This window comes from Bidens hawaiensis, unplaced genomic scaffold (genome assembly GCF_021521415.1).
Source record: "Bidens hawaiensis isolate Kalapana, Puna unplaced genomic scaffold, B.hawaiensis_p1.1 tig00031751_1, whole genome shotgun sequence".
In the NCBI taxonomy this organism is placed as follows: Eukaryota; Viridiplantae; Streptophyta; class Magnoliopsida; order Asterales; family Asteraceae; genus Bidens; species Bidens hawaiensis.
The window spans coordinates 1-23,480 of NW_027495358.1; the positions used below are offsets into that span (position 1 = coordinate 1).

At 38.6% G+C, this 23,480-nt stretch overlaps 1 protein-coding gene across 1 annotated transcript; it reads left to right on the forward strand.

Moving 5' to 3' along the window:
• Positions 1 to 8,678: 8,678 nt before the first annotated feature.
• Positions 8,679 to 19,957, forward strand: LOC143582456 (uncharacterized). The gene is made up of 12 exons (XM_077065011.1): positions 8,679 to 9,068; positions 10,465 to 10,533; positions 11,344 to 11,520; positions 11,665 to 11,784; positions 12,034 to 12,081; positions 12,348 to 12,454; positions 12,540 to 12,608; positions 13,159 to 13,210; positions 18,668 to 19,254; positions 19,355 to 19,561; positions 19,656 to 19,776; positions 19,884 to 19,957. The coding sequence occupies exons 1-12, from the start codon at positions 8,709 to 8,711 to the stop codon at positions 19,950 to 19,952; spliced, it is 1,986 nt and encodes a 661-aa protein (XP_076921126.1). The 5' UTR covers positions 8,679 to 8,708; the 3' UTR covers positions 19,953 to 19,957.
• The last annotated feature ends 3,523 nt before the right edge of the window (positions 19,958 to 23,480 follow it).

A 23,480-nucleotide genomic window follows, 5' to 3' on the forward strand; every position in this document is an offset into this window, starting at 1 on the left:
GCACAAAGAGATGATGAGTTCACGCTAACTTTTAACCCCAACACATTCCCAGTGAAGACTAATCAAATTTAAGTATAAATATAAATTCCTGATGATGACAAAATTATTTAACGCTCGTGAAAAAACACTATTTTGAATATGAAAATTAGTGTTTTCGCAAACACAACTTTAGGGATTATGGTTTTCATTTTTCAATGATGACTATCAATAAACGAATGTCATCTATTTTATATGTGAATTTTGTCTACATTAATGATTTATGAAGCACGTATTGTAGGGTTGGCTCTACACAAATTCAATTCGTCTATTTGAGCTCAAACCCATTTAATAGTCGAAACCAAAACAGTTACCATCATAGTCGAAAAGAAACAACCATGAACTAAAAGATTATATCGATTAAAACACTAGTTTTAGGCATAGCATTACGACACGTATAGGTTGACTCATCATATTATCCACTAAGGCGATCGTTATGATATAGCACTGTCAGCGTTATACCCCCTCCATGTCGAAAGCCGCTGCAATGTTCGCATACCACCCTCTTTAATGATTCGTTTGTTACCACTCGCACCATTAACGCCGTTGTACTGCCCCTAAGATGCGGTGTATAACACATGTTAACTCCGCCAGCACTGCAAGAGGCGTTGCCCCACCAGCTCCGAGACAAGTCTAACGTCGGTGGGCGTTAAACGACAACTAGCAACACATGAATAATAGCTAAATAGCTATACTTCTCATGTACTTTTATAAAGATATGCATGCCTAAATCATAATTATTTTATACATTTATAACATGAATTCATTCAGTTAAAACTCCAATAGAATTTTAATAAACAGTTATATATATATTAAAAAGTAAAGTTCCGGCCACTCTCATAAGTTACTATTGATTGTTTGAACCTTTTGATTGGTTGTTACGTCACACGTGGCACAAAACTATTGCTGTACTTTTCTTTTTAATAGTATAAACAATGAGGCTTAGGGTACAACCTTCTGACCAATACCGTTGCCATTTCCGGTGAGGTTTCCGGTAAGATACCAATTCGTGGCCAACCACCGCCCCCGTCTTCTGTAACGCCCGGAGATGCCACTAATCACCACACATGACAGAGGCAACGGTTACAAGTGGAAGCCACTAGAAAGACGAAAACGTCGTATGTGGTCGTGTGGTTGACAAATAGAGAAAGCGCCTAAATCTCGGGTACCGCCACACCACCTGACGACACTGACTACGAGCAGAACCAACTACAAATACATTACCGCCGCACCACCGTTGCTGACGGGAGACAATCCCCGTATCTGGTACCGTCACTGGAAACCGCAAAAAAATGGTGGAGGTCCCTGCAGGGAATTAGATCGGCACACGTTGGTAATTTGTGGATTAAAAAAGAGGGTTTCGAGCTTTACGTGGCTATCCCCGTATCTGGTACCGTCACTGGAAACCGCAAAAAAATGGTGGAGGTCCCTGCAGGGAATTAGATCGGCACACGTTGGTAATTTGTGGATTAAAAAAGAGGGTTTCGAGCTTTACGTGGCTATCCCCGTATCTGGTACCGTCACTGGAAACCGCAAAAAAATGGTGGAGGTCCCTGCAGGGAATTAGATCGGCACACGTTGGTAATTTGTGGATTAAAAAAGAGGGTTTCGAGCTTTACGTGGCTATCCCCGTATCTGGTACCGTCACTGGAAACCGCAAAAAAATGGTGGAGGTCCCTGCAGGGAATTAGATCGGCACACGTTGGTAATTTGTGGATTAAAAAAGAGGGTTTCGAGCTTTACGTGGCTGTTGAAAATAATCGCATTTATTATCTATATTAAGAAAATATGTAATTATTATTGAGCAAATATTTGTATTGTATTAGAAGATTGTAAACTGGCCCTGTATAGAGGGTATTATGATAATGAGATTGGCAAACCTTCAATCACTTATTCTCTCATGGTATCGAGCCAATTCTAAAACCCTAGCTGCCATCAATTTTTTTTTCTTCTGCTTCTCTTCATCACCGATCCTAACCTTCTATAATCTTCATCTTCATAGCCTACAATGGATTCCAAAATCCACCCAGCCATCACTGTTTCCAACATACAGAACTTCATCCCCGTCACCCTTGATAACAAAACGGCTCAATACGTCACATGGTCATAACTTTTCTTAATCCATTGTACTGCCTTTCAAGTACAAGACCACCTCCAGCCCAAACGGGCACCCACTACCGCTGGTTACAAAGCACTCGCCGGTGACATAGGCTCCGAAGACTTATGGAATCGACTAGACGCGATTGTTCTGTAGTGGATATATGGTACCATATCCACCGACTTGCTGCAAACAATCATTAAACGAAAGACTACGGCCTATGATGCTTGGATTTGTTGGGTTTTAACAAGATTATCAAAGTCATAAAACTCCAATTTTATGAAAAACGCAGCGGATAAAAGATTTAAATCTTGTTAGTTCATAGTGAATAAAACCAATTTTATACATGCAAAACCCAAACCCGGATCCAGATACGAAATACATACTATCAAACACATGCATGTCACTATAAGTTCATGCATGTTAAACTACCTTTCAAGTAAACCAAAGAAGTATGAAGGAGATGGTGAAAAGTAGGCAAGAACTTCAATAGGTAGTTCCTCAAGCTAGTATACCCCAAGCTCCAACAACACACCTTTAGCTAGGATTTTAGCACTTGAAAAACACATCCTTGTTCTTCTTCTCCTTTGGCCAAAATTGGAAGAGAAAGGAAGAGAGTGAGAGTGTTTTTTATTACTTGCAAAAATGTGTAATGAAAAATGAAAGAGAGATGTTGTGGTCATTCAAAGGCACCACCCAAAGTGCCAATCACAACATTTGCATGTCTCCACTCACTTGAAAATAATAATATAAAATTGAATAGAGAAAAAAGGGGGGGGGGGGCACCCTCATGCCCATTTCAATTTATATATATTTTTTTTGAAACAAGTTTTAAAATGTAAAACTTATTATGTTATGTATTTTCATTTCATAGAATTATAACATAACATTTTTCAAGCAACATACAAATTGATAAGTGTTACATATTGTTATTTAATCATCTTAAATAACATTATGTAATGTTCTCTCTCAAAATATAAATCATCCATATGATTTATTCATTTCACAAGTACATTGTATTTAGAAACCCTTTCCAAATAACATAAGTGTCAATATTTATTTACTTATGATCATATCATATATAAACAAATATAATCGGTGTTTGTCTAGCTTGTTATTGAGTATGACCCGACTTGGATCATAACGTACTAGCCACATTAATCATAATATGTGTCTTGGGCAGACCGAGTCCAACAGGATTGCCCTCGAAAACTTGTTTCAAGATAACAAAGCTTCTCGTGCGGTTCAACTACAACAGAAGCTCTCCAATACACGTTTGGAAAATTTCCCTAATATGGAAGCCTACTGTCGTGAGGTCAAAGTTTTGTCTGATTAACTAACCAATGTTGATGCACTCTATCAAACCAGCAACTCGTTCTCCAATTGTTAACAGGGTTAATGGAGCAATATGAGACCTCGGCTACCCTCATTAAAGACATCACACCATTACCAAACTTCAACTAGGTCCATTCCAAGTTATGCAGGGAAGAGTCCAGAAAGGCGGCTCACTCTATGAACGCTGCCAAAACAGCCGCCACAACCCTCCATTCGTCTGCTGCCAAAGCCGAACAAACTGCCCCTTCTGAACCCAGACATACATACCGCTAAGAACAGCCTATTTCAGAATCGGGATGTGGCCGTGGTCGAACTCGGGGACGCGGCCGTGGTCGTGCCATGTTTGGACGTGGTCGCGGGTCTCATACACCAACTCAACAACTTGTTGGGTACTCACCATGGACTTATATGAACCCACCTCAGTGGCCCATGTGGTCACAATGGCCCTCACACCCCCCATGCCCATACCCCAACCACCAACCGACCACCTAATTCTAATCAAGGTCTCTCGGGCCCAGACCCGCAAAATCATATGCTGCTGCAGGGTACACTCCGACAGACATCGACCAAGCACTTCATACGATGTCACTCTATCCACCAGAGACACCATGGTATATGGACATAGGGGCAGCAAATCATATGACTAATCATCCAGGTAACTTCTTGTCATTTTTTAATACGGGCAATTCCCATAATATCATCGTCGAAAATGGTCATACCATTCCCGTTAGTGGATACGGCAACCAAACCCTACCCACCTTTAAAACTTAATAATGTCTTGTTAGCCCTCACATAATCGAAAACCTTTTGTCGGTTCGTCGTCTTACAATGGATAACCAAATCTCGATTAAATTTGACCCGTTTGGTTTTCTTGTGAAGGATCTCAAGACCAAGGCTCGTATCCTACGCAGCAATAGCTCCGGGGATCTCTACCCTCTTACACCTCAAATACTATCCAAGATTCGCTCTTCATCAACGTTTGCTGCTATTTCTCAAGATTTATGGCATCAACGATTAGGTCATCCGGGACCAAATTTATTGCATTCGCTTAAAAACTCTCGTTTTATTGATGTTGGAAAATTGAACAAGAGACTTTGTCAATCTTGTGTGTTTGGAAAATTCAGTCGTTTGCCTTTTATTAAGTCTTATACTCCTACGTATAGACCATTTGATATCATCCATAGTGATCTATGGACATCACCGATACTTAGCACCGGAGGTCATCGGTATTATCTATTGTTTATTGATGATTATACAAATTTTGTATGGACATATCCCATAAGCAATAAGTCTAACGTCTATTCGACTTTTAGTCAATTTTCCAAATTAATCAACACACAATTTAATAGTCAGATTAAACAATTTCAGTGCGATAATGGCAAAGAATATGCCAATACCGCCTTCCAACAATTTTGCCAACATAACGGCATGCTTTTTTGTTTTTCGTGTCCGCACACTTCTTCTCAAAACGGCAAAGCCGAACATACTATCCGGTCAATAAACAACATCATTCGCACCCTTCTTACCAAATCTCACCTACCCAACAATTATTGGCACCATGCCTTAGAAATTGCCACTTACCTACTTAATATCCTACATTGCAAAACCCGCCAACTTAAATCACCAACCCAACTACTTTATAACCGTAACCCGGCTTACGACTATCTTCGTGTGTTCGGGTGTCTCTGTTATCCTCTCTTCCCTCACACACAAATCCATAAGCTCCAACCTCGCTCTACCCCATGTGTATTCCTTGGCTATCCTACACAACACTGCGGGTATAAGTGCTTAGACTTATCCACTTACAAAATTATTATTTGTCGTCATGTACATTTTGACGAAACACAATTCCCCTTCGTCAACATTAAAAATCCTAAGTTCCAAACTTATGATTTCCTCACCAACACACTCCATCCACTTTATTGGCCTCATACTCAAACCCTTGGTCAACAAACTGTCCTTTCTACTCCACCAGCCTCACCTACGGCTCAAATTGATCCCGTGACTCCAGCCCACACCCACACAAATTCTCGGTTCAATCCAATTCTTCAAACTTATTCACGCAGGCCCAAACCCCCTCTTCACCCCCTCAAAGTTGCAGCCCAAACACCCAACCCAAATTCCCAACCAGTAGCCTAGCCCATACATGCAGCCAACCCACCACTTTCTGCCACAGCCCTAATATCCACACAGTCCACCTCCTCTTCGGATCATAGCCTCGCACCATCACCCCCCACAACCCGTACCGTACGTACTCGCTCTATGGACGGTATTATAAAACCCAAACAACCATTCAATCTCAATTGTTCCTCTATTGTTCCCATACCTCGTAACCCTACGATTGCCCTATCCACACCGGAATGGCATAACGCCATGTCCATCGAATTTAATGCCCTTATTAAAAATAAGACATGGGAGTTAATGCCACGCCAACCTGATATGAACATTATACGAAGCATGTGGCTTTTCCGTCATAAGTTTAAATCAGACGGAACCTTAGAACGATACAAGGCAAGGTTGGTGTGTGATGGGCGTAACCAACAAATGGGCGTGGACTGTGGAGAAACTTTCAGTCCGGTTGTTAAGCCGGCAACTATTAGAACTGTATTATCTATTACGTTGGCTCAGTCGTGGAAAATTCACCAACTTGATGTCACCAACGCATTTCTTCACAATTTTCTTAATGAAACCGTTTTTATGTACCAACCGGTCGGGTTTCGCCACCAAGATTATCCGGACCATGTGTGCCGACTTAAGAAATCACTCTATGGTCTAAAGCAGGCACCTAGGGCGTGGTACCAACGTTTCACCGACTTCGTCACCACTTTGGGATTTACACAAAGTCGGTGTGACAACTCCTTGTTTGTTTATAATCATGGTTTGGACACAACATATCTATTGATTTATGTAGATGATATTCTCGTACAGCTTCATCTAATAAGCTTCAGGTGACTATTATGGCTAAACTTGCGGGGGAGTTTGTAATGAAAGATTTGGGTCCACTAAGTTATTTTTTGGGGATTTCGGTCACTAGAAATGGCAATCAACTTTTTCTATCTCAGCAGGCTTACACCACAGATATTATTAACCGGGCCGGCATGCTATCCTGCAACCCTGTACCCACCCCTGTTGAATCTAAACCCAAGCTTAGCAACACCAACAGCCTTGGCTTTGACGACCCGACTTTGTATCGTAGCTTAGCAGGAGCGCTACAATACCTCACGTTAACGCGCCAGGACATTTCCTATGCGGTGCAACAGATTTGTGTTCATATGCACTCACCTAAAGTAGTACATTGGGAAGCTTCACAACGTATTTTACGTTATCTTAGAGGTACGACAACCTATGGTTTAACCCTCGGTTCCTCCAATTCCATATCTTTACGTGCTTACACAGATGCCGATTGGGCGGGATGCCCCGACACTCGCCGATCTACATCCGGCTATTGTGTGTATCTTGGTGATAACATTATCTCGTGGTCGTCTAAGCGGCAAACCACCGTATCTCGTTCTAGTGCTGAAGCCGAATACAGAGGTGTGGCTAATGTCGTTGCTGAAATATGTTGGTTACGAAATCTACTATTGGAACTTAATAAACCACTATCGCACGCTACTCTGGTTTATTGTGATAATGTGAGTGCAATCTATCTATCGGGAAATCCTGTGCAACATCAACGTACAAAACACATTGAATTGGACATACACTTTGTCCGAGAGCAGGTTCAACGAGGCAAGATTCGAGTTCTTCATGTTCCTTCCCGCTTTTAGATTGCCGACATATTTACCAAAGGTCTTCCGGAAGCTGTTATTTGATGATTTTCGAGCCAGTCTCAGCATACGTCCTCCCGCTTCGACTGCGGGGGAGTAATAGCATATATTATCTATATTAAGAAAATATGTAATTCTTATTGAGCAAATATTTGTATTGTATTAGAAGATTGTAAACTGGCCCTATATAGAGGGTATTATGATAATAAGATTGGCAAGCCTTCAATCACTTATTCTCTCATAAAAGAATAGGTGGTGGTGCTGTAGCGGTGGTCTTTAGATGATGCCAATGGTAGTTAGGTGGTGGTTGTTATTGGTTGTGCTGTGGTGGCGGTGGTGGGGTTCTAACACACGGAGACAGACAAAGACAAACGGAGATGAATAATTTTATTAATTTAACAAGTAGATTCAGTTTAAAACTTTAAATGTTTGGTAAATAACAAAATTTAAATTTATATGCGTACAACACTAATTATATACTTTCTTATATAATGATCAAATTTATAAAATATTAATATTGAATCAGTTGATCTTATATAAAATGCTTGAGAGATTACCGTAATGGTAGTAATTATCGTTGGTGGTTGTGGTATTTAAAAAAAAAATTATATCAATGGTTAAAGAATAATGCAATAATTTCTTATTTGTGACGTTGGCTGTTTTTGTTTGTGTCATTACAACGAACCAAAAAGAATCGATTTGTAACATACAAAATCAATATTGATCATCTCTTGGCGTGTCCCGCTGCAATGCACGGGTCTTATTTACTAGTTGTTACTTAAAAACCATGAAAAGACGTCTGGATGCAAATTAAAAAAGATAAAAATTATTAAACTAACAAACCTACATGAAAAGCTCTTTTGATTTTTTAAATTATTTTTATTATTCTTTTCACACGCAACAACTCTAATTTTTTTAAACCGTCGAATCACCGATAGCCTCTTTGCTTGTCTTAAATCTTTCTCAACTAGGGATGAACAAGTGGTCTCGAGAAACAGTACTGAATTGGGTATTGTCGATACCGACTTTTTATAGTTTCGGGATTGATACGCTTTAACTTATATAATTTTTAATTATTTTTATATGTTTTAAGAAAAAAAAAACCTTAAACGAGCCAAAGCTCAACTAGATTTCAAAGTCCAAAAGAACCAAAACTTAAAAATACACAAGACTTGTTAAGGCTCGACGAGCTTCTCATGCTGCTCAAACTCGATAACTACACGTGCTTTATTCAAGCCTTTTATCAATTTGATTTCTGATCTCAGTTAGCTGACGAGCAAACCAGCTCTTTTGCACCCTTAGTCCAAAGCCCAAACCCTACCCGAAACACGAAAACACATAACCCCCAAACCCAGTTTCAGTTTCAGTTTCCTTTGATTCGGTGTTGAGTAACCTCCGTGCACAAAAACTGCAACCCTAGCAGAATAAACCCGGCCCCACCGCCATTTTCACTCATATTCTCCAACGACGCCATGGATATCGATTTCGACGATGCTCCGAAGAAGGCTCCGGCTCCAAAGGCGCCCAAGTTCGCTCCTAAGAACTCCAAGTTTAAACCGCTTGCTAAACCTAAACCCAAACCGGACGCACCGGTTCAATCATCCAATTCGAATCCGGTTGTGGTTCCTAAGGTGGAGATAGATGACTCACCACCACCACCACCACCACCGGTGCCGCCAATTGAGCAACTACCGGTTACTGTTTCTGATGAAGCTAATGGTGTGGAAAACGGTTCTGATGTGACGGAGATGGAAGTAGACGGTGATGGAGAAGATAAAGTTGTTAGGGAAATTGATGTGTTTTTTACTAATTCAGCTGATGCCAATTCTAAGGTTAATATTTTCAATTTTGTTATTATAATAATATGCTTCCGGATCAAATGCAGATACTTCTTAACATGAAAACAATGAGAATTAATATTATTATATTATGTTTGCTTTTGTTCGTATTTGCTGATTTCCGATTATGCGGTGTTATAAGGATTTGTTGATTTATATTTTGTTGTTGTTAGAGCATTTTCATCCAACCCCTTATATTATGTGAGGGGTGTTTTTATAATTTAGAGAGTGATTAAAGGGTGCTGTGAGTGAATAGTTTTTATATTTTAGAAAAAGTAGTGATTTTTCTTTAAATTTGAAAAGTTAGTGTTCATCTCCTATAATTTTTTAATATATTTTGAAAGTGGTTGTGAGTGAAGGAAAGAGAAAAGGTAATGATAAAAGGTATAAAAAGTGTTATTTAATTGAAATAGAGAGAGAAAATAAAATGAGTTTTAGCGTAATTTTTGGTTTGGAGATAGGGGATAGGATGAGAATGTTTATTATTAGTTTTTTTCCTTTTGCTGTTATAAGTATTTGCTGCTATTATTTTGTTGTTATTATTAGGTCGTTTTTGTTGTTATTAATAAAGATTGCTTATGTAGATCGTATTGTAGTTGATATTGTTTCCTACGTTCTCATTTTTGGTAAATTGGTATTGTTTCCTATGTTCTCATGTTAAGATTATTCTGTACATGCTCCTACTGCTGTTATAAGTATTTGTTGTTATTATTAGGTCGTTTTCGTTATTAATAAACATTGCTTATGTAGATTCGTATTGTAGTTGATATTGTTTCCTGCGTTCTCATTTTTGGTAAATTGGTATTGTTTCCTACGTTCTCATGTTTCACTTTATTTAAAAAATATTAATGCTTATCTAAATTAGGTTTATCTCTAGAATCATGGGTACATATCTCCCTCAATCGTAATTGCCTGATATTAATTGTAATGAGTTATATGTTTACATTGTTGATTGTAATTTACTGCTAAATATTAGCTTGATGATATTGTTGGTTAAAGATACAAGGGAACAGATGGTTTTGACTGATAAAGGCGAACCTGTATGTTTTATGGATTTCTATGAAACTGGTACCAATCGTTCTTCACTTACTAGTATCTGTTTTGAATCGTACACCTTGGTTTCAAAAGCTCAACTTGCACGGATCAGATTGGTCCAAGCAGTAGGAGGCTGATATGTAATAACCACCAAGTGGATGTAGAAATTATGAATAAAGTTTTGTTATGATAAACTATGCTTACCAAATGTACCTCTGTTTTAAGTCCCACTCGCTAATGAAAAACCTGTAGGCTTAGTAGTATAGAGAGTTAAAATACAAACTTGAACGTGGTGCATATTCACATGCGTTGAATATGAGTGTGTAGTGTACTGATGGTTTGTTACATTCTACAGCTATATTTATTGCAATATCCTTTGAGACCGTCCTGGCGGCCTTATGAACTCGATGACAGATGTTCCGAGGTATGTCTTAAACGCTTAACGCTTTTCATACTTTAAAAGACTCATGGTGTTAGATGGTTACTGGTAGGGGTGTTCTTCGGGTTCGTTTTTCGGGTTTCGGGTTTTTCGGGTCGGGTTCTTCGGGTTTCAAAGTTTTAAATCTTGACCTGAAACCCAACCCAAATCTCTTACGGGTTTTTCGGGTTCGGGTTTTTTCGGGTTGGGTTAATCGGGTTTAGAGTATCCTAGAAAACAAACAAACAAAAGAAAAAAAACACAAAAAAAATAAAATTAAGAACAGCAATGCTAAAATTAAAACAACATATTCTTCTTTGCTTATAATAAAATAATCAAATAACAAACCAACATAGCTTGATAAAACAATTTAAAAGAAGAGTAAAACTAACTCGAGCCTTAATCATATTCAATCGGGCGTGATTTGGTTGTTCGATTTCGGTTGCTATTAGTAATAAACGGAAAACAAATTAATAATAAACAATCGATCCATAATAGTTAGAATGACAACAGTCAATTAGAGCTAGATTATGATAACTTTAGTGTCTAAGACTTAGTTTATTATACATAAAAATATATTTAATTTTAAAACTAGAAGTTTATTCGGGTTTTTCGGTGTGACCCGAAACTTATAAATCAAACCCGAGAACCAACCCAAATTACTTCTGTTCGGGTTCGGGTTAGTCTTTTCTCGGGTTCGGGTTCTTCGGGTCGGGTAAGTTCGGTTTGGGTACAGGTTTTTTCGGGTCGGGTTTTGGGTAAAAGTGACAGCCCTAGTTTGACTTATTGATGTATTTGAATAATGCAAATTTGCAGGTTAGAGTCAAACCGGAATCTGCTGAGGTGGAGATTGACATGTCTGTTCAAGCCGAGTCAGAGAATTATGATGCTGATGTTGATTATGAGAAAACAATGAGAAAGCAGGTACTGTCAACTGCATGGACGCCACCAGTAGCAAGTGGTTTTGCTGTAGGGATTCTAGTTCGCAATGAGGTGTGCGTTTTTTTGTTCACCTTCATCTTTTATGTTAAAAATTCAAAGAATTACATACAAACACACACATGTCGGTTAGCCTTTTGACGAATGTTTTATATATTTGTAATAATGGAATTGCTTCTTTCACAATTTCTTTTGCAGTTGCATCTCAACCCCATTAATGCAGTTGTGCAGCTACGGCCTTCAATGCAGCATCTTAAGCATCAGAAGGATGAGGAGACCGTCAAGAATGAAAAAATTACAAAGCAAGCCAAGAAACAGGTGTAGTATCTCTTTGAATTCTTGTAGGCTTATGCAGTATGTCTTTTCTTCTATTGTCAGTGTCTACTATAATCAAGGAGTGGTGGTAAACTTATCAATGAAAAATATACTTGTTAATATTATGGTGATAACATGCAGCATGTATTACAGTTTTAGAATATTATATTAATGACATCATGATAGTTCGTTAACGAGTGTACTTGTATATGATTGAAGAGATTTCTGGTTTATTTTATGTTAATTATCCAGGGTAAGCAACCAGGAGCTGTAACTGAGGAAAACACGGATACTAAAGAGGTATTACACCTTTTTTTCACCTTAATGTTAATATTCCTTTCTTTGCTACTTTGGTTGCATAAAGTTGTTTCGTTTCATTAAGCTGTACCAGTGTATGAATTTACGTGTGCATTTGCCTGTATTTAAATTTTAAAAAGTAAAAAAAACATTGATTTTTGTGTGATAGTTGTTTATGTTTTATTTATTTTTCACTTTCGAAGAATGTATTGCTTTTCATTTAATTTAGATATATATTTTGTTTCATGCTGGTGTATTATCTTTTTCAGAAGTGGATTTCCCTCAAGTACCATGGTGAAAGGAGTTTATTGTCACATCGATACATGGAAAATATGGTTGCAAGACAAGATTCTCACATACAGTTTTCCATGAATCAGTATGTCACTGTAGATTTTATTCAGTTTCTGCTATGTACAATGTGCATACCACTTACTGTTTGGTCTATGTTACGTCTGTTGCAGGTCTGATTATATTGACTCTTTGTGTCCTGCCACAAGTGGCAAACCCAGACCCAAATGGTCATCTCGAAGGTATATGTTAGGGATGTAAAAGCTTGGCTTGTGAGTAGTTTTTCAAGCTCGAGCTTGGCTTGTTTTGAGCTCATTTACTGAAGCTAGAGTTCTGCTCAGATTTGACTGATTTATTATTTATTAAATGTTTTACTTATTTTTTATATATTATAGTTATAATATTTATATATAACAGATTATATATTATTACTTTTACTTATTTTTTTATCATATCTTTATGTATAGTAATTTTTAAAAATTATATATTTAATATGTTAAATAAAAAGTATATAAATAATAGATTTGTTTAGGCTCGCAAGCCTCTCAAGCGTGTTTATTAATAAGCTTACTTTTTAGACTCGAGCTCGTTTAACCTCGGTTCGATTCGAGCTTTTAACGAGCTGATTTTGAGTAGTTGTCGAGTGTCTTGGCTCGTTTGCACTCTTAATATATATTCTGTTTATTGTATTGTTATTTGTTATGCTTGTATTGTTGTCATTACAGTACATAAATACACACATACAGTGATACAACCATTAAAGTTATTGCAATTTCTTGGTTGATGTTTCAGTTCATTGCTCAAACTTCCACTTGGAGAGCGTTTTAAGAAATACCTTCTTGAGGTTAGTTTATTGAGTAGTAGATTTAATTTTTTAAAATAAAGCAGTTTAGGATGTTGCATTGTAAACACCTAGTGATGTTATCGGATTAGTTTGATTTTTTAATTTTACGTGTTTAACTTAGCAGTAATAAATTATACCCCAAATCAACACATTTTCACGTAATTTAGTGTAGATGGGCTACATTTACTCTCCTCTATTCTGGTCACGCCATTCTAAGAGGAATGGAATAATAGTTTATAGTAATAACTAAAAAGGTATTTTTTTTGGACATGTTTCTCAACATTTGTAGAACTAAATAGCTTAAAACCAAAATCTAGAAACTTAGTTACAATAATAAATGCATAAATGAACAAAATTCTGGATATCGAATCCAGGGACACCTAGATGGACAAATAATACTAAACCTCTACCAGAAACTAACGGAATTTTAAAGATAATGTTGTAAAATAGTTAAGAACTAAAATAAATGAATGAACAGAAGAAAACTAAATTCAAACTAAGGACAAACGGCACTTCTGAAATTCACTAATCATATGATCTACCAGAAACTAACGGAATTTTAAAGATAATGTTATAAAATAGTTAAGAACTAAAATAATTGAATGAACAGAAGAAAACTAAATTCAAACTATAGGACTAATGGCTTCTTCTAAAATTCACTAATCGTATGACACCGGGATCTAAACATAGACTAACTTGGAAACACTCAGAATGGCTAGATTACCTTACAAACTAGCTAACCTAAACGGATCTAAGAAGTGGAATTAACTCAGGGATAGGGATTACTAACCCTAATGGCGTCTCACACCTTCGAGTCTCAACGTCACAGAATCCTCGTAAGGCTGGTACCAGCGACTCCAGGGTTAAAGGGGCCTATCTATACTACTACAGGACTCATAATTGCAAGAAATCAAAACCGAAGAGGTAAACTCGTTTTCACGCAGCTCTATTCTACTCGAATAATGAAACACGACAGCAAGACTCCCTATCACCTTTCAGTCTCAAGGGAAGTTAAACGATTGAATAAAATACCTACACACACGAATCCTATGGATTGGTAGACAACAAACAGACCAGGAACACCAAGTAACCGATTTAAGTAACCCTACAGAATACAGTTAATCAAACCCAAGATAAGTAAAAACATCAATAATCATTCATAGCCTAAGCAGTTACAAGATTTAGCTACTCATCACAACTGAAAACAAATAAAAACATAAACAACAGAAATCTTGATGAACAGGCCTGAAACTGAAATTGAAAAAATCAAAAGCATAAACCTGCTTAAAGAGAAACAAAATACGCTCCAAATCTTCAACCTTGCACTCCAAAATCGTGCTGAAGCTTCAAGCAGGTTCTTTTGATAGCCACGGGTCGTCTGGAAGTCGAATGTTACGAGAACAGCTGTCAAAACGGCATATATAGGCGATTTTAAGGGTTTCACCCTCGACGAGTTGGTAGCTTACCGCTATGCTGCATGGATGGCGGTCCGCTATGAACCTTTTGCACGTGCAGTCAATGCTGTCTCATTAACTGACGTCGGCATGGTTGGTTGGTAGCAGGCCGCTATGGCGTGAGGTAACGGTCTGATAAGTAAAAACATCAATAATCATTCATAGCCTAAGCAGTTACAAGATTTAGCTACTCATCACAACTGAAAACAAATAAAAACATAAACAACAGAAATCTTGATGAACAGGCCTGAAACTGAAATTGAAAAAATCAAAAGCATAAACCTGCTTAAAGAGAAACCAAAATACGCTCCAAATCTTCAACCTTGCACTCCAAAATCGTGCTGAAGCTTCAAGCAGGTTCTTTTGATAGCCACGGGTCGTCTGGAAGTCGAATGTTACGAGAACAGCTGTCAAAACGGCATATATAGGCGATTTTAAGGGTTTCACCCTCGACGAGTTGGTAGCTTACCGCTATGCTGCATGGATGGCGGTCCGCTATGAACCTTTTGCACGTGCAGTCAATGCTGTCTCATTAACTGACGTCGGCATGGTTGGTTGGTAGCAGGCCGCTATGGCGTGAGGTAACGGTCTGCTATGGGTGAATCTGACGCAAGGGAATGACGCGCCATCATTCTATGGCGGCTAGCATCATCGTGGACTGCTATGGAAAGTGATGACGGTCCGCTACAGGTCTCCCGAACAGAAAAAATTATAACTTTTCTAACATGGTTGGTTGGTAGCGGGCTGCTATGGCGTGAGGTAACGGTCTGCTATGGGTGGATCTGACACAAGGGAATGGCACACCATCATTCTATGGCAGCTAACATCATCGTGGACCGCTATGGAAAGTAATGACGGTCCGCTACGGGTCTCCTGAACAGAAAAAATTATAACTTTTCTTCCATAGCATGTTTCGGATCCACACTAGGCTTCAAATTCAGCGTATCTCCCTGATTACCTATAAGTCAACAACTGACACTATTAATTATCGAAATCTACGAATAAGCTAGAAAATACACAAAATAGTTCGGATAATTGTTATATCTATATGTGTAATAAGGCACACATCAAATGTCTAGTAATGCATTGTTAAAGTGGTTGGCTTCCAGTTTTTTCTTTATGAAGTGCGCATAGTTATGTTGGGTTCGTAGGCCTTGTTGGCCCGGTTTATTATATGAAGTCAAAAGAGGAGACGGGTGTGGGCGGTCGGGCCCAAGCCCGGCCCGGTTTAGATTTCTTGCATAATAATTTACTAACCCTAGTTCAGTCTCTATATAAACAACATTATGTACTTGTAATATTTGGTCACTCAATAAAGATATACCTAGTTGCCACCCGTGGACGTAGGTCGGTTTAGACCGAACCACGTTAAATCCTCGTGTTCGTTTACTGCTTTCGTGTGTGTGTTCGGTTTCGTGTGTGCGTTTAATCCTAACAAGTGGTATCTAGAGCTTAGGTTCGGATCACACGAAGAACACGGTGAACCAGTTCCGCGTGTCGCCGCCGCACCAGTGATCGGGGCTAGGGTTCCGCCACGTTACCGCTAACTGCTGCTAGGGTTTCGCTGCCACCAGTTGCCACAGGTCAGATTCAGGTTGTCGATCTAGGTTTTCGGTGTTGGCAGCTAGCCGACGTATCCAGCGATCGACCGGAAGGTTGAAAATAAGGCAGAAGTTTTGCGAGTCGAGATCCTACTTTGCAAAGTACGAGTCAATAACAGCGAATCAAGATCCTATTTTCGTTGAAGAACAGTTTCAAGTCAGAAGAAATTTAAAGAAACTTAGAACCAGTGCCAACCGCGTTTGTCAGGTTTATCGTTTCAGTTTATGATTTTCAGTTCGATATTCCGCTGCGTATAAATAGGTTGATTTTTTAACAGAGTTCAGTAGAACAATCGTTAAGTTCAGTATCGTGTTGCTGTGTCTGTCTCTGTTTTATCCAGTTTTTCGTTTTAGTCATTGCCATGGCAGAAGACGGAAAGTTTTCGATACAGAAGTTTGACGGACAGAAGTTCGGTTGGTGGAAGATGAAGATTGAGGCACTACTTTGTCAGAAAGACTTGGATGTAGTGCTTGAGGATGAAAAACCAGAAAAGCTGTCAGAAGCAGATTGGAAGAAGTTAGACAAGAAAGCTAGGGCTTGTATTACTTTGTCGTTGTCGGAAGATGTGGCGTTTAACATCATGAAAGAAACCACAGCACGTGGTATGATGGAGGCGCTATCCAACATGTATGAAAAGCCTTCGGCAGCGAATAAAGTCTATCTTATCCGAGAGCTAGTGACAACAAGAATGAAAGAGGGTGGGTCAGTTACAACTCATATCAATAATCTTAATTCGATCTTATCCCGCTTAGTGTCAGTTGACATTAAGTTTGATGATGAAGTTCAAGGCCTCTTGTTATTATCCTCTTTGCCCGACAGTTGGTCGCAAACAGTGACTGCAGTTTGTAGTTCGTCTACAAATATTACTTTCGATGGGATTCGAGATCTGATTCTGGGAGAAGATTCAAGACGCAGAAGTTCAGGTGAATCATCAGGCAATATGCTAGTCACAGAAGGTAGAGGCAGGAGAAAACAGCGAGGCAGTGGGAGCAGGAAGAGGAGTCAGTCTAAGACTCGTAAGGATATTGAATGTTGGGGTTGTAAAGAGAAAGGACACTTCAGGAATCAGTGTCCGAATGGTAAGAAAGAGGTGAACGTTACAGAAGACGACACAGATGACGGGGTCAGTAGTGATGAGGCTTTGGTTTGTAGTGTTGAGAGTAGAGTTGATGCTTGGGTGATGGATTCTGGTGCATCGTTTCATGCCACTCACTGTAGTGAAACGATGAAGAATCTTAAATTTGGGGATTTTGGAAAGGTTCGACTAGCGAATGATGATATTTTAGAGGTTACGGGTATGGGAGACGTTGATTTGATAACTTCAGCCGGTACTTCTTGGACTTTGAAAGAAGTGAGGGTTATTCCAAGTTTGAAGAAACGTTTGATTTCAGTTGGGCAGTTGGATGACCAGGGGCACGATGTTAAGTTCGGGAATGGGCAGTGGAAGTAGTCAAAGGGAATCTCGCGGTTGCTCGTGGCAAGAAAATGGGTTCGTTGTATATGGTCGATATGTCATCGAAAGGAGTGGATCCAGTTTTGGTGAAAGACAAAATCCGGTTCACAGAATCTCGTGGGCAGAAGAAGGTTCGTTTTGCAAGTAACAAACCCAGAGCCAAAGTGAAGATTCAGGATGAACGAGCTAGGAAGGTTAAATCAGTTGGGGGACATCGTGACAGTGGGAGCACAGATCGTGTTTCAGTTACAGTTCCAGGTCGACAGTGGATTAAGAAAACCAGTATTCCAGCTGTAAAAGTCTCTCCAATGAATTACTTGCTGAATATGGAGAGTGTTTGTTCTCAGGTTATCTCAGGATCCGGTAGTTCGTTACAGTGGGAGCCGGTAGGGACAGAGAATGGGTCAGGGGTAGTTTCAGCCGTGACTGACGTGTTGGAGCTCCGGGGAGCTTAAACGGGCCTTCAGGTTAATTGATGAGAAGGCGGTGGCAACTAGAAGAAGTTTAATGTTCAGATTACAGAAGTACAATCAGGAGTGCAGACGAGAGTACTCAAGGCCTCCGAGTGGGAGATTGTTGGATTCGTAGGCCTTGTTGGCCCGGTTTATTATATGAAGTCAAAAGAGGAGACGGGTGTGGGCGGTCGGGCCCAAGCCCGGCCCTGTTTAGATTTCTTGCATAATAATTTACTAACCCTAGTTCAGTCTTTATATAAACAACATTATGTACTTGTAATATTTGGTCACTCAATAAAGATATACCTAGTTGCCACCCGTGGACGTAGGTCAGTTTAGACCGAACCACGTTAAATCCTCGTGTTCGTTTACTGCTTTCGTGTGTGTGTTCGGTTTCGTGTGTGCGTTTAATCCTAACAAGTTATAGGAATATAAATATACTGCAGTAGTTATTTTATAAGTGAACATTGATTTACTTATGATTTCTTAACAGGGGCCTTCAGTAAACCGATTTACCGCTCTTAAACACATGGCTCCAGATGCTAGTGATGAAGAAATGTTCAAAGTCCTAAAGGAACATGCTCAGTTAGTTCAAGGATTATGGGTAGCAAAAAGTAGATTGAAGCTTCAGACTGATGGAGGACAAGATGTTTTATTTAGAAATTTTGTAATGCTTCAATATAGCAAAAATCCTATTTTAAAAGAAACACAACTACCTAATCAATTTACATACAAAAAAGAATGGATAAAGATATTGAATGAGTTTGCTGCAAATAGAGAGTCCTTCAGGGATTGGAAATTGAAAGAGTGTCCAGACGAGATGTTTATTAAAACATATCCCGGCATTGTTAAGGAGCAAAGGGAACAGTGGGATACTGTGGAGTCATCAATAATGGATAATTTATTTAGAAAATCGAAACCTAACGTTGTCGATAGGCGTCCTTTAGCATCAAACAGTACTAATGCTGTTCCACCAAGAACCACAAATGCACCTTCTTCTAAACCGCCATTATCGGATGAAACTCGAGATGTTTTACCCAAGGCCCTTCAGAAACTTTTCCAAGTTTACAAGGTTTGCAGGTATGCTTCTTTTCTTATTTATTGCATTATTTTGTTTTTTAACTATAGAAGTCATGTCTGTGAAACCTTTTTTTTCTCGGGTTATCTTTGATGATGTCAGCATGAACCAAATACGCCAAAGATTGCGTGACATGGCAGTCTCTGAAAACACGCAACGGAAGGGCACTAGAGAGGCAAAAGCTGCAGCTGCAGCAGCAGATGCACCTCAGGAAGAGCTTCAAAGAATCTTAACTGAAGTTGCTGTTGACATCCATGGATCCTTTGTTCTAAAATCATCACCAGATCACCCCCAATATGATGCCTTGAGGTTAATAACCGGTTTTAAGTTTGACTTAAAAATGGTATTCGATTTTGTGAAGATTAAATTTGATTAAAGTTTCTGGTTTGATTCTTTATACCAGGAAAATTGTCATAAATCTTTTCAAAGGCCAAGAGCCTGGTGGGAAGCTTAAAAAGGACATCATTTGTGCAGCTGCCGAGATGGAGCTGAAAAGACAGATAACTAGTGCTGAGTATCAAAAGGTGAGATTTTTCATGTGATTTTTCTTTTGCTTTGGTTGTTTGTGATGATGTTAACTTATTGATGATTGAAACACTTGCTCTTTGCTTCTTGTGTTTTTAACGTTCAGGTCTTGAATGAAATATGCATTTCACAAAATGCTCTATGGGTTTTGAAGAGCGGGGATAGTCCAACTTAAAGATTTATTTAGATGAGAGGTACATTTCCTATGCAACTTATCTATCATTGTCTTCTGTGTGTACTGTTAATTGTTTTTGTGATGCATAAATGGAGATTTTAGGTGGTTTAACGCCTTCTTGGAAGACCAATTCGGGTTAATTTTGTTTATGATCAAAGTGGGCTGATCTATTTGTTGAAATTTAGTAAATTATAAAATTAAAATGATTATGAAAACTAGGGCTGTAAACGATCCGAACGGACGCGAACAAAGCCTTGTTCATGTTTGTTTGCTAAGGACATAATGTGTTCACGAATACTTACCGAAAGAGATCTTATGAATTCGATGCATGCTCTGATTTGGACATAGTAATGCAACAACATTAAACCTTTTGAGAAATACAGGACTAAATCTGGCATCCCATTTGAAACACTGATCATTTTTCCTTTGTGTTTCCAGGTGACGGCCTACAACCACTTGAGCATGTTTTTGCTGGTGCATTGAGTAAAGTTTTACAAAGTTAAATGAGTTTTCTTGGATTCTTGGGGAATGAGTAAATATGGTTATTTAAATGTTCGGAAAATTGCCACCGTAGAGTTACAGTCAGTTTCATCTTTTTAATGCATTCTATTGATATATATGAACTCTCAAAATGCATTGTCAGTTTGTCACACTACCACTTTTGACGTTTCCTTTCAGTTGGTGTTACTTGTTTTAGGAAAATATCAAATTTCGGTCCTTTGTTTTTGCTTTCTGATGCTTGTTGCTTTTCGTTTGCGTGCATGATTGCACAAATGTGTGGCTTGATCGTGTTTTGGGTTTTTTACGCCGGTTTTGGTACACTTACGCTCTAAACGATACTAATGGATGAAGGTATACATTGGTGTTTTTTGTATGCTAAGAGAAGTAAAGTTTTGATTACAGTTATGTTAGCAAGCAATATTTAATGGTTTATCACTTTATCTTCTGATTTTGAATTTAAGATCGTTTTGTGCTTTTCATTTATACCCCCTTATTTTCGACAACGTTTATATATAGCTCCTCGTTCTTGTGTTCAAAGGGCTCGCTAGCAGCGCGCAAGCTGTATGGGGGGTGTCACCTTAGCTCTTTACATTGAAGTCTACCCCAAACCCTTTTGGGCTTGTTAGCGTATCCGCTTGACTTGACCCGAACTTGACTGAGAAATCCAAAAAATTGAAAATTTCCAACACTTATAACTTACTTTTCTGTGGCTCGTCTTCTATCCATTCACTTGTTTCCCTTTCTCTCATATTCTCTCACAATACTCTAAATACACCTTGTGTACCCACACGCATCACTCTTAATCCTTCCCGAGAATTTGTCATATCGTCTAAAGGCATCTCCTAAAGGCACCCATTGGAGATGGTCTAAGAGATTAAGAATACTCTAAATACAACTCGTGTACCCACATGCATCATTGTTAATCCTTTCGAGAACTAGTCATATCGTTTAAAGGCATCTCCTAAATGCACCCGTTGGAGATGGTCCAAGAGTGTAAGAAAGAGATGACGCTTTTTAACATGATAAAGTCGTGACTAGCCGCCTCAATTATATATGTAACTTAATATGTGCTTGCCTTCTGATTTGGGTGAGCTTTACTTTTATTTTTGGTTTCTAAGCATAATTACTTTCATAAGTTATCCAACATTATTGGCATAGTAATTGATGTTAATCATAACAATTAGTTTAATGTGAAAACATAGTAACATAGCATTTAACTACAATTGGATTAATAATACACATGCATTAACTTTACTGCTATATCCGAAATACCCAAGCATTATGTAGTATATAGTGGTTGATGTGCTAAAAGTAGTCTAATAATTATTAACTAAATTACGCTAATCTAGACACCAACTAATACTCTAGACTCTCTAAAACTCGACTAAACTACTAACCGGCAAGTGAACCGGTCGACTCTAGTATAGCTAAGTAAGCCCGGATATCGAACCCACGAGACTCTTTAAATTACGTTTACTAGCTAATTAGACTCAACTACATAAACTACTATTTATTTATTATTTGTTTAAGGGGAGTTTTACTAATAAACTAATTTAAACTAATTAAGAAAACTAAAGACGACTAAACTTAGAATTTTGACTTAATTCAGACGATGATGAACAACCACCTAGGTTAGAATCCCCAAAGTTTCAGTTATCAATTAACCGGGAGGATATTTAGTTATGGAACTGGGATTGTAAAATAGACGCTTAAGAGAAAACCCGAACAGGACCCCTGACCCTTCTCAAGAGACACCTATGGGTTTCTAATAAGTTTTAACGCACACTAGTATTAAAAATCAGGTTTCCTTACGGTCACCTAATTAATTACAAACTAGTTCCTTTATACGAAATCCTATCTTACAGCGCGGAAATCAAAGGCAGTTTAATATATTTAATTGACTCGATAGACATAGTTAATCAATCAAACCTACACGGACTCCTTACGAAGAACTAAATCTAGCAATCCTGACCAACAAAGACCTATCAATAACCTAGCACCTTACAACTATTTATGTTAGCAACACACTTAGGTTTATTTAATTAAACAATATTATTCCTATGATCTTATTCGAAATCAATCGTAAAATAATCAAAAACACAAAAGTAGATGCCTAATAGCAACCTATCATAATGACAAACAACAATCAAGGCAACTATGGAATAATAAAACTCAACAAACAACCCTAAGCACACATATGCATCAATTTAATATAATTAAACCTTTTACTAGTTCATAAAACCATAACGATAAATAAATCCCTAGTCAAAATCAAACATCAACAAAGGTTCATCGTAAGCCTAGGCAGTCTATAATGTTTAGCCTAGCATGGTAAAATCAAACAAAACAATAATAAAGGAATTTATGGTGAAAAATAATGTAAACGGAAGAAAATAGGTGATAAAACCCGTAGTCTTCGTTCTTGATCGATTGACACTTCACCGGCTGATTCCTTGCCTTCAAACCTGCCAAATATTACAATCCTAAGCTCCAAGAAACTCCAAATTCGGCTCTGGTTCACAGGTTTTGCTCAGGATTAAGTTTAGGGGTGTTTATATAGGTTTTCTGGGCCCAAAACTGATAAAAAAACGAAGAAAATTCGAGAAACTGGGTGCCCAGAGCGCCGCGTGTGACATCTGCCCCGATCCGACCCGACCCAGGTACCCGTTTCCCTTATCCGATCTCTTTCTTTTATGATTTAATATTTATTTATACTTATATTTTAATAATAATAATATATTTTCCTTCCCGCCTCCTTCTCTCTCTTTCTTTCCGCCGTCCCGTCCCTCTTCTTCTCTCTTTCCGCCTTCTTTCCCTCTTGTCGCCGTCCCGCCCTTATGCCTTGTTTCCCTCTTTTTCTTCTAACACTTTGCTTGTCCTTTGTTCCTTCCCGCCTAAGGTTGTCTGCGCAGCTCCACGCGCCAGACTCCTTACAAGGAAGCCTGCGTGAAGACCAGTTGTTCCTGCGATACGCGAGGCGAACTGTTCTCGCAGCACGCTAAGAATTGTAGTTCTTCTCGCAGCGCG

Coding starts and splice junctions, on each gene's coding strand:
- LOC143582456 (XM_077065011.1), top strand. CDS start 8,709: ATGGATATCGATTTCGACGATGCTCCGAAGAAGGCTCCGGCTCCAAAG. Junction 10,534..11,343: donor TCGATGACAGATGTTCCGAG/GTATGTCTTAAA, acceptor GCAAATTTGCAG/GTTAGAGTCAAACCGGAATC. Junction 19,562..19,655: donor CCCCAATATGATGCCTTGAG/GTTAATAACCGG, acceptor TCTTTATACCAG/GAAAATTGTCATAAATCTTT.